General features: G+C 33.0%; 1 protein-coding gene and 1 long non-coding RNA gene across 2 annotated transcripts in view; one reads left to right on the top strand and one right to left on the bottom strand.

Moving 5' to 3' along the window:
* The window catches only part of LOC139501120 (aromatic-L-amino-acid decarboxylase-like), a 36,463-nt gene extending 33,500 nt beyond the window's left edge, over positions 1-2,963 (top strand). Inside the window, exons 12-14 of the mRNA XM_071290103.1 lie at positions 323-421; positions 1,031-1,132; positions 2,401-2,963. Of these exons, the coding sequence (XP_071146204.1) occupies positions 323-421; positions 1,031-1,132; positions 2,401-2,856 (657 nt within the window). The 3' untranslated portion in view covers positions 2,857-2,963. The remainder of the gene's footprint in view (positions 1-322; positions 422-1,030; positions 1,133-2,400) is intronic.
* Positions 1-12,096, bottom strand: part of LOC139501122 (uncharacterized) — a 121,326-nt gene that overhangs the window by 45,928 nt on the left and 63,302 nt on the right. The window lies entirely within an intron of this gene.

Raw genomic sequence — 12,096 nt, 5'->3', positions numbered from 1 at the left:
CTATTTGGCTTTAATTTTTAAAACAGAATAATAAAGTACTGACACCACATATAACTGTTTTATCCAGGTTTTTATCATAAAAAGTGGTAAATTCAGAAAATGTTAATATTGTCGCCTATGGCAGAATGAATAGTACCGTTTTCCCTCAACATTTTAATAAAAAGAAATAGTTTGACAAACCGTCGTAAGCGGAAGTTACTTCTTGATATAATCTGTACAAAAGTGTCTGAAATCAATGACGTTTTGATTATGCTATAAATGGAAACATTTATGCTTTATGTTCTATACGCTTTATTTGACTGTATTCCGTTTGAATTTTCAGCACTGGGGTATACCATTAAGCCGACGGTTCAGGTCATTAAAGATATGGTTTGTTATCAGAACATATGGTGTGGAAGGGTTACAACATTACATAAGAAAGGTACTCTATATATATTTTTGATTATTATTTTACTATTATTTCACAATCAATTGATTCGTTTGAGATGACATCAAATTTTTTTCATGTTACCATGAACCATGTACCCCCTTGCACGGCCTAGACTGAAAACACTGTCTTTCGGAGGTATTAAAGGAAAACCCACGCTTCGGCTAGGTAAGGGTAACAATTATTATGTTCTATTCCTGGTCGGGTAAAACAACCGATATTTCTGAAAATTTGCGATTCTACTCCGCCATGGACGTTCCGCTAAAACAGAAGGCTGTCAGCTCCAATTCAGCTTGTTGTTTACCATTAAGGTCTTGTGGCAAAGATTGTATACCTACTTTGGCCGAAAATAAATTAACATTGAATTCATTCGGCGAGTGTTTTTGATTTATTGACCGCAAAATGTGAAATTATGGTTTTTACAAACCTCTTGCAACCGAGAAATGAGCGAAACATGCAAACATACTAATATATATGTAACAATCGCGAGTGTTATAAATTCAAGATGTTCTACTACAAATTACCTCAAATCTGTATGTAGCTGAGATTTATTAACATGGTAGAAAACTGGCTAAACTGTCTTGTGGTATTTATGTTTTTCAGCATATACGTCTTGCTAAGCTCTTTGAAACATATGTGAAGAATGATGCGAGATTTGAAGTGATGGGGAAAGTAACGATGGGATTGGTGTGCTTTAGACTAAAGGTAATGTAATAAGGAACTAAACTTGAGTAGCATTTTAAAGATTAATAAAAGCAAAATTGCAGGGAAATATGATTTGGATAGTTCAGGATGAGTAATTGTAATTTTAGAATTAGATATTAATCTTCCCCTATTTGACATGACTAAATTGAGAAAACCATGACCATTGATGATGCATAACAAATTTAATTAGATGAAAGATGTATTATTTTTTTTGCCATTATTCTAAATTCAGCTAACACTATCCACTACCTAAAAAATGAAAGAAAATCAAATTTATGAGTCTTAGATGTCAACTTAATTGTTTTCATCTTTTTACTTTACTCATAACTTTTTAAATTCATAAGAAATATGTTAAAAATGACAAATGGTGGTATGGAGAGCAAAATGATCATTCGTATATTAACATTTAAATTTTCTTATTAGTATTTGACGATGGATACTTTTTTGACTGGAAAGATAGTTTTAATACCGAATAGTAATGTCGTCAGACTAAATATATATAATCAAACAAATTAATTATGTGATGTTCATTTTGCCTTCAGCATTGTTAAGGCATAGTAACCGTATCTTCCAAATCTCAATACAATATTCATTCAATTATTGAGATAAATTATTAACGATCATTAAACGAAATCTCTGCTGTATTGATCAATTTAATATCGTGTATACCATACACGAACCCCTCGTCTTCCACCATGATTACTGAACAGAATAGCTGAACAAAAACTACGACTATAGCAACCTTGTATTTGAGGATTCGTGGTCATCAGTTGACGATTTGATGGTCGTAAATTGGGGTCATTTGAGACGTGTTAACATTGACAGTAAAAGGCAAATCTTCAAATAAAATACAGGTATCCCCATTCAAGAGCAGTTCGGGATAACACACAGATATCGTACATTTTAAAATTACACTACTTCTTTTTTTTGTGCGTACGATTTATGGCCATCAATCGTAGAAGTGATGCCCTAAAATTCGTGGCGTTCTTCAATGAAAACGAACTTTACAAATATATTGTATTATAATTTTTTATCTAGATGTCCTCTTTTCTTTTTTCAATGAATAGTTTTTGATTGGATCGTGTAATCGTTTCATTTCAGATAACATATATAAGCTCCTGCCGGTTATTACCTCACCTCATTCGTCTTACAATTTATTCAAATTTAAATTTACGACTAATTCAAATAGAAGTAATTTGGAAAAGATTATACAATTCACATTTTCTAATATATGCTCGAACCTTATTAATCATCCCTTTTAACTGTAGGGACCAAACTCTCTGACCCAAAAGTTATGCAGAATGATCAATGAGAGTGCCCGGTTGTACACAGTTCCTGCTTTGATTAATGAGAACTACGTCATCCGATTTTGTGTATGTGCACAAGATGCAATGGAGTCAGATATTGAATATGCTTGGCGAATTATTTCTCAAGAAGCCTCTGAACTGCTTGATCAACGAGCGTCTATCGAATCTAACATTGAAGCAGAGAAAAATGACAGACCAGAAGAGGTCGAAAACAATGGAGAATTTGATGACGTGTTTCCCGACTTCGATGATGAAATAATTTTTGATCAGCAACGTAGCAATCTTCAGAGAGCTCGTATCAGACGAAACTTGTTCATGCGTATGGTATCAGATCCCAAATGCTACAATCCTAAAGTTTTACGAGCACTGAATACAGACAAACCACGTCATAAAAGTGAATCCGACGGTGAAAAGTAGATAGATGTAATACTTTTCAGTAAAATGATGCATTTTCCAATAGTGTAATTTCTTGTAGTGATGTTACTTCATTTCAATTCTTTTTAATAAATATCTCTTGATATTTACCTAGATATTGTTAAAGAAAAGTCCGTCTGTTAATACACATATTTCTACTAACCTATGTGCAAATTCTTCATGCATGTTTTTTTTTAACTGGGCATAATTCACCGTACCTTTACTTGTATTGATTCTATTAGGTGCATAAAGTGGGGGCTCTAAGAGCTAATCGGATTTAAAAAGAATATCTCACGATGAGTATTTTTAATAAAGATATATAAATAGCTTACATAGATATAAGAAGATGTAGTATGAGTGCAAATGAGACAACTCTCCATCCAAGTCACAATTTGTATAAGTAAAACATTATAGGTCAATGTACGGTCTTCAACACGGGGTCTTGGCAGCAACAGCAAGCTATATAAAGGCCCCAAAATGACTAGTGTTAAACCATCCAAACAGGAAAAACCAATTTACAGTCTAATCTATCATATAAAAAGAAAATATCACCATTTTGCACGAAACATGGTAAATAAAGAGCATCAAGGGCGAAAATACGTGAAATTAAAATTGCAAACACGTTGTACAAACATACACATACATACGTTACATATATATAAGAACGTCTGAGCCAGTGCCAACTCTACAACAGATTTATCCATCGGATCACCAGCAGTGATGGTGATACATGGCTGTGTACATTATGTATATCATTGTTGGGTTGATGTTTAGACGAGTTGTATATATATATGCAATATATATATATTATTGTGAAACTACCCCTTTACAACGAGGGCAAGCACCAGCGGGGTACATACACCTGGGTCATCAAAAATGCACATCATAGTATTTACAAACTACATTATATGATTGTAGTAAAAATGGTATAAGATACTTGAAAAAGACTTTACAAGTCTTATAAATACATTAACGCTAAAATATCATAATACATTGGTTATTTCGTAACAGTACATTACAGTGAAAATTTCATATGCATAAATACTTTGAAATCTTTCATCCATAAAAGATTAAAAAATTCAAACTTAAAACTTAAAACTTTCGCACACAGTTCAAGATATTATACATTGGAAATCTTATCAATTTGTAAAGAACATTTATTCATTACGTCTGGTAAAGTATTTTTTAACGATCTTATCTAAACTACTACCTAAGTCTGGAGAATACAAGTAGCCCAGATTACCTATCATGAACTGTATTTTTGATAAAGGTGGCAACTCTGAATAACAGATATTCATTTTTATATTCTCGAAACATGCTTGTATGTTAGTACTTGTTCTTTTTCTGATAGCCGAGAAAAAAGGACAATCTAACATAACGTGAAAGATTTTCTCAATCGCATTTGAGGAACATAACTGACACTCATTATTTGTTGTCAGATTCATTCGTTGAAGCGTTGCATTTATAGGCAGACAATTCGTTCTTGTCAAAAATTTTAGCCTTGTTGAGCGGAAGTCGTCAACATTTGATAGATACGGCTGCTTACGACTAACAACCACAAAGGATTAGTACAAGTTCAGGCTACTCTTTCCTAAAATATTACATAGTTGAGTATTGGTCGTTTCGTTACCATAAAATTTATTATACCCCATGCAACGAAGTTGCAGAGGGTATAATGTTTTTGACCCGTCCGTCCGTCTGTCCGTCCGTCCGTCCGTCCGTCCGTCCGTCCGTCAGTCCTGTTTCTTGTCATCGCAACTCCTCTCAAACCACACAACAGAATTTCACGAAACCTTTTCAGATAATAAGGACATACTATGTAGTTGTGCATATAGACGGGAAATTGCGATTCAATTTTTTTTCTAGGAGTTACGCCCCTTTGAACTTATTTACTTTAATGTACTACTGCAACAGTTTGTCATCGCAACTCCTCTCAAACCACACAACAGAATTTCACGAAACCTTTTCAGATAATAAGGACATACTATGTAGTTGTGCATATCGACGGGAAATTGCGATTCAATTTTTTTTCTAGGAGTTACACCCCTTTGAACTTATTTACTTTAATGTACTACTGCAACAGTTTGTCATCGCAACTCCTCTCAAACCACACAACAGAATTTCACGAAACCTTTTCAGATAATAAGGACATACTATGTAGTTGTGCATATCGAGGGAAATTGTGATTCAATTTTTTTTCTAGGAGTTACGCCCCTTTGAACTTATTTACTTTAATGTACTACTGCAACAGTTTGTCATCTCAACTCCTCTGAAAACACACAACAGAATTTCATGAAATTTTGTAGATAATAAGGACATACTATGTATATTGACAGGAAATTATTATTCAATATTTTTTTTTATACAATTTTTTTTCTTATACTTATTTAATTTCTCCAATGACAATGTGGGGACATGGGGTATGTGAGCGTGCTCACTAAGGTTCTTTAATTAAAGATGTTAACGTTTATGTTTCCATTTGCATAATGGTCAAGACCCGCAGTCTGTAAAATAGTTTCGATATTTTCTATATATTTCCATTCATTACATTTAACAGGTACAATATTTTCATCTAGGATAATTTTAGACAGCCGATTATTGTGCAGGTTTTTTAATCTAGCGTAGTATGCAATTCTTTGTCTATCCATCAATCTGTTTATTGACTCTTACTCGAATTCAGCTAGGAGCGCACATTATTGTATGACTGTATGGCTGTTATGAATGCAAAAATGAATTTAGTAAAAAAATAATAACTTCCCTGCCGTTATGTTCCAGAATGCGAATATTGTATTGATCGACGTTTTAAAGTGTGTGATATTTTTTTTTTGTGTCGTTCGAATGAATATTGAAAACTACGGAAGCCGATAAGGGCCATTCAAAAAAAATAAATTATGTCGTAATTACGACATAGCATGTCGTAATTTCGACATAACATGTCGTTTTTACGACATCGCTATGTCGTAATTTCGACATAACATGTCATTATAACGACATCGCAATGTCGTAATTTCGAAATAACATGTCGTAATAACGACATACACTATGTCGTTTTAACGACATAGCTATGTCGTAATAACGACATCGCTATATATTTAATAGAATATGTATTATGATTGCCAAGAGACTAAATGACACAGAAATTAACAACTATAGGTCATCATAATGCCCCCAATAATTAGAAAAGCCCCCGCATAGTCAGCTATAAAAGAGGGACGGTCGAAAGATACCAGAGGGAGAGTCCCCGAAATGCTGTGTGGCAGACAGTGTTATTAATTAATTATTAGCTCCCTTGGTAAAACTCCAAATTTCATATTCAATGTATTTCATTGTTAAATAATTTACATGAAGCTTAATAAGTATATATTTGTTAATTGCATAGCTTTTGCTATTTGAATTCATTGGTTAAAGATATTTATTTATATTGTAAAGTTTAATTTTTGCATCGTCTCAAAATCTCTGGTACCTTCTTTGGTTACCTTCTGTAAGAAACTTATATATTTTATAGATCCAATTGAAGTTCAGCAAAGTTCCGATCGTGAAAGGGCTATATAGCCAGTCAAGGACGATATTAACTTCTATTTGTTTCAGTCCTACCAAGGCAAGCCAAGCTGTCCACCTCCCTGTAAATAAGCGCAAACTACATGGCTTCTTGTAATAAGGGTGAACTGAAGTAGTGATTGTTCTATATCTGCTTTCAAACGGTGGGCACGATGTTCCTACAAGCCCTAGGATTTAAAACAAAATCTTCAAAATTTCATTCGCAAAACAAAATAAAAATGTTAGAAAACACGAACCAATATTAAAACAAAATCAATATATGTTTTAAATTATGTTTTACAGCTCTTCATCATTTAGTAAGTAATACCTAGTTTATTTGAGGATTAAAATAACAAAGCTATGTGAAAAAAAACGGATGTCCAACGTTACATTTATGAAAAACTGTTTTAACTCTATGTAAAGTGATCCTATTTCTTATTCTCTGATCTTTTTGATTCTTGGCAGGAACAGCGACATGTGTCGGTTCTTTGTGGCGTTAAAGCCGTTATTTTGCCAAATTTCATTTGACTCGGTGGCTGCATATTAAGCTGGAATAAGAAAAATAGTCCAACGGCGTATTTCGTTAACTGGGTCATTTTCAAAAAATGTCGAATTTTGAAATTGAAAAATTTATTAAAAGTTACTTATTCAAACAACCCTCTACATAAGCAAATCAAAACAAACAGTACTTTAAGAACAACATATTAAAAGATGAAATCTTAATGATGTCATACAAGAATATCTTGAAACATTTTTTGATCGGTGATACAATATTTTGTCTATCCTGTTACCATTTTCAAAAGAAATTTTGGGTTATCAAGAAAAGGTTTAGATAAAATGTTAAGCTTGTTTTACGTTACCAATTAGATGGTTTTCAAGAGAATGAACTTCTATATATATTCATTCTGTAAAATAATAGATTATTTGCCAATTTTCTAGGTTGTACTGAAAAATGGCTCTAAAAATTGGTTTTCAAAGGTTGTAAAAATTACCACCAGTAATGTAAGTCTAAGATAGCAATTTATATTTTTCGGCCTTTTTCACCTTTTCAAATAAACTTAACATCAAGTAAATCCCTCAGAAGTTAATTTACTTTTCTCTTTATTTCGTTGGTAACAGGAACGTACGTTTCTGATATATCACTATATAAAAGTCAGTCTATCCTGTTACCTTTTTGTCTATCCTGTTACCGATATCAGTATTGCACCTGCAAATGCTTAATTGGAAAGATTAAGACGTTATAACCTTAAGATGAGTTCAAACAATGAAATATTTCATTCGTGATCATTCGTTTTCCACCTACATGTTAAGATAAAAAATTTAACGACGTTTTTGTCTATAATTGTCTATCCTGTTACTGTAACCATAGCAACCATAGTAACAGGATAGACATAACAGGATAGACAAATTTCTTCGTTTTTTATTGCTGTTGTGAAATAACTACTCCCTTTGGTGAAGTGATCATGGTTTTCTATTGTGAATTTGGTTTCCAACACTTTATTGCACTTTTTACAACCATACTGTTAGTGTAATTAATCAAAATGGTTGGTAACAGCATAGACATGAAAAAAGTACGCTCTATTTTTTTCACTAAATGTCTTAAAATTTCTTTTCTATACACTGTCGTTCAAGAAACGAGGCGTTTTAAATGTAAAGATTACTTTGCATTTTTGAAATCAACACTGACTGATTCAATATTCATTGGGGGGATAATTTAACGACTGATTTAAGTAGCGGTAACAGGATAGACATGAACCTCCTGTACGCTGATTGAATTTAGTTTGTAGATAATCTGTTACATACAATGATAAAGAAGCTACGATTTTTCGTTAGAATTATAATTAACGTTCTTAAAAAGTCCCTTTTGCAGATATCAAGGCGATCAGAAAATCGGAAAAAAATCATTTGAAATGTGTTTTTCTGACATTGTACGCACACAAATACCCCCAAAATCGGCCTTAAATGCAGTTTAATCATATCAAAATAGATGTAAGGTGTGTTTATTATTAATGTTCTGAATCACAAATCCGACAAGCTTTCATTTAAACCATTACAACTGAAATTTCCATTAGAAATACAAATTTTAGCATTGGTGTACTGAAAATTCGACATTTTTTGAAAATGACCATCTCAACGACTGAAAGTGAATTTTATAAGTAGATATAGCAGAAAATGAATAAAAAGAGTAAGACACTAATAATATATAACAAAAGTACAAATATTTGCCTCATTGTTCGTGAGTTCAAATATTGCTGATTCAATAACATCTTCTCTTCACAGTCGTTTTTCTAACGGTAGCCATTTTGTCCAAGTTGATATTTCATTTTCAAAGCAGTTAACGCGTATTTTTTTATAATTGATCAAAACAAAAGTTAGATACACGACGAGTAAAAAATGCAAAGATTCTTTTCTTATTAACTTCATATTTGGGTCTTCAAGGAATAAAATGATTCCACACATTATAAAACGGTAGCCAATTTGTCCAAACGTCTGAAAACGTCTAAAATCCGAAAGACGCTAATTTCCTACGTTACATGTGCTAAAGTTTCATTATTATTAACAACAAATCGTGTTATGAAATTTGATAAAAGAGGTTGATGATTGCTGCAGAAAAAAAGAATAGTGCATGTTGCTATAGACTCCGCCCGGGGACATAGGTTCGACACAGGTTAAATTTTGCAATTTTTATTAATCGTTTATAGCTTTTAACGATTTATTTAATAGAATGGGGAAATGGGGAAAAATCACATGATCTTCGTCCACTTTTTGCAAAGACAAACTGGAGACACCAAGACAGTCCTCTAAATGTAAAATGCGAATTGAAATTTATGTTGCGGAAGTACTCTGAAATAGACAATTTAAAGTCGTCACTTCAGTAATGTGCAATCACCAATAATAAAAGACTTAATACCAGTTCACGGAATGTTTTAATTCGCGATTTGTCCTGTTCATGTTATAACTGTCGTGATGAAAGTAATTCCTGTACTATCGAAACCGGAACTTTTCGTCAATATAAACTTGTGCATGAAGCGGAGGTAATTGAAAGACGAATACCAAACAGCGACGAAAACTGTTTCATCGAATTAATAAAAACCCGGGATTATATAAGCCGTTTTCGCGGACGATCCAGGAGTAGATTACTATATTTTAAAATGTATATCAGAAGTTGAACACTATAGATGACTTGGGAAATAATTCTCAAGCCAAGGTTCAAATAATTGAAGGGGTGTATTTCGACAACTTGTGTGCCAGGGAAAACACAATTCTATTCAAATTTAACCAAGGGTAAAAATGTCCGATTTACTTGCAGTGTCAGATATATATGAATTGGAGTTGAATTAAGATATAGAAATTTTACAATGACAGAAGATATGCACCTTGAAAGTTAAACAACCTATGAAAAAAGTTTTGTACATCTAAAAAACATTTTTTTTTATTGAAAACCGTATACATGTACTTCCTCCCATCTTTCCTTCCTACATTACTTGCGACAGTTCTGCATTTTTTTGTTGAAATGACATCACAAAACGAACAGAACCAGAATCAACCAACGTATAAAAAACCGAATAAAACTTGCAAAAATTAATCGAAGTCAAAAACCCTCTTCGACGCCGCATTTTAAGTGTAATGTGGTGTTGTAGGAACATCGTGCCCAACGTTTGAAAGTAGAAATAGAGCAATCAATACTTCAATTAACCCTTATTACAAGAAGCCATGTAGTTTGCGCTTATTGATTGGGATGTGGAAAGCTTAGTTTGCCTTGGTAGGACTGAATGTCAGTCCACATATAGTTCCACATATTTTTCTTCCAATATATTGAAGTTTTTAATGTCTTTGACTGACTATGTAGCCTTTCACGATACGTCGGTAGTTGAAAGAACTTTAATGGGTACTATAAAATATATTTATAAGTTTCTCTCAGAAGGAAACCAAAGAAGGTAACCAAAGATTTTGCGACGATGCATATTTTAAATTTTACAATATAAATAAATATCTTTAACCAATGGATTCAAATAGCAAAAGCTATGCAATTAACAAATATATACTTATTAAGCTTCATGTAAATTATTTAACAATGAAATACATTAAATATGAAATTTGGAGTTTTACCAAGGGAGCTAAATTAAATAATTTATAAATAACACTGTCTGCCACACAGCACTTCGGGGACACTCCCTCTGGTATCTTTCGTCCCCCTTTTATAGCTGACTATGCGGGGGCTTTTCTAATTATATTGGGGGCATTATGATGACCTATAGCTGTTAATTTCTGTGTCATTTAGTGTCTTGGCAATCATAATACATATTCTTTTATATATATATTGCGATGTCGTTATTACGACATAGTGATGTCGTTATTACGACATGTTATGTCGAAATTACGACATGTTATTTCGAAATTACGACATAGCCACTGTGCTTAAACGGCTGGCGTCGGTTAGATACTTTTCTTCTATAGAATAACAATACCACGAATGCATCAATTAAACAACTGAATTTAAAAGTTGCATTAATCGTTTAGGGAAACCCCTAAACTGGAAAGGTGATTAAATTCTACAAAATAAACGATCATAGCACGATTTTAAAAAACACTTAGGCTGTCCGTAACTTCAAAACAACTTGTCCGTAACTTTTTTCATCATACCAATAGAGATGTCCGTAACTTTCAAAGAATCGACATACGCGGATGTAATGATTAAAGTAATGATAGAGATTGCATCGAATACATATTCACAAAACGAAGTAGATGTCTAGTATGATATAATTCATTGTATCGATGGAAGACAAAATTGGGAAAAATATGAAAAAAATCACGATAAATCCGCAAAACTCGGGTCTCATTTTGTATAACGTCGGGGTACCCGAATCGCCTAGTTCGGAGGGTTGTTTCCGATCATAGCAGATAAACTGTTGAAACATCATTGTTCGTTTTTATTTTTGAACAAGTAGACTACACAAGTATTTTTTACACATACATGTAGCATGTATACACTTACTGATTTTTTGCCAGCAACGACAAGGGTAGCGTGAATCCGGGATTTTGGAGGGGAACCATAATTGCCCAGGCATGCAGTGGATAGACTATACGAGACTTAAGTGCACAAACTTTTTTCGTCTTTATGAAAAAGCCAAAAACACTTTTCTCTCATCCCCACAAAAACAAATCCCATCAGCATTTACAGTAAAATAAAAGGGGTGTCAATCTGGACACACTGGGACGTTGCACACGGTGATATTGCGGCACCCTGGCCAAGATTTACAGTAAATGGGAAAACTTAAAAAAAGGACATTTTGTATAAATGAATAAACCTAGTTTTACAGCTAGCTGCATATTTCATTTGTATGCAAGTTGCATTAAATCTCATTAAACTGAATAAAACTTAAAGACACAATAGGTAAAAGTCAGTGACAATAAAAGGAAAAGAGCAGTCAACATAGTGTACATGTAACAATTCGACATAGTATATAAAAATATAAATAACTACGTAGGACAACAGGGTAATTTAATAGTCTAACAACCCCTGATAACATACAAAGAGAGAGAGAAAAAAACATACTAGGAAACATATTCAAAAAATCATAACACTATAACTAACTGGTGGGATGTATAAATACCGAGCCGCGTCAAAAAGTATTCATCAAAATACACATAGAAAGAAACACAGGTAAACCGCAAACATATAATTAAACTCAAAACATTAAAGAG

Source organism: Mytilus edulis, chromosome 13 (genome assembly GCF_963676685.1).
Source record: "Mytilus edulis chromosome 13, xbMytEdul2.2, whole genome shotgun sequence".
In the NCBI taxonomy this organism is placed as follows: Eukaryota; Metazoa; Mollusca; class Bivalvia; order Mytilida; family Mytilidae; genus Mytilus; species Mytilus edulis.
Note: the sequence above shows the minus strand (reverse complement) of the source record. Positions and strands in the feature narration are given on the sequence as shown.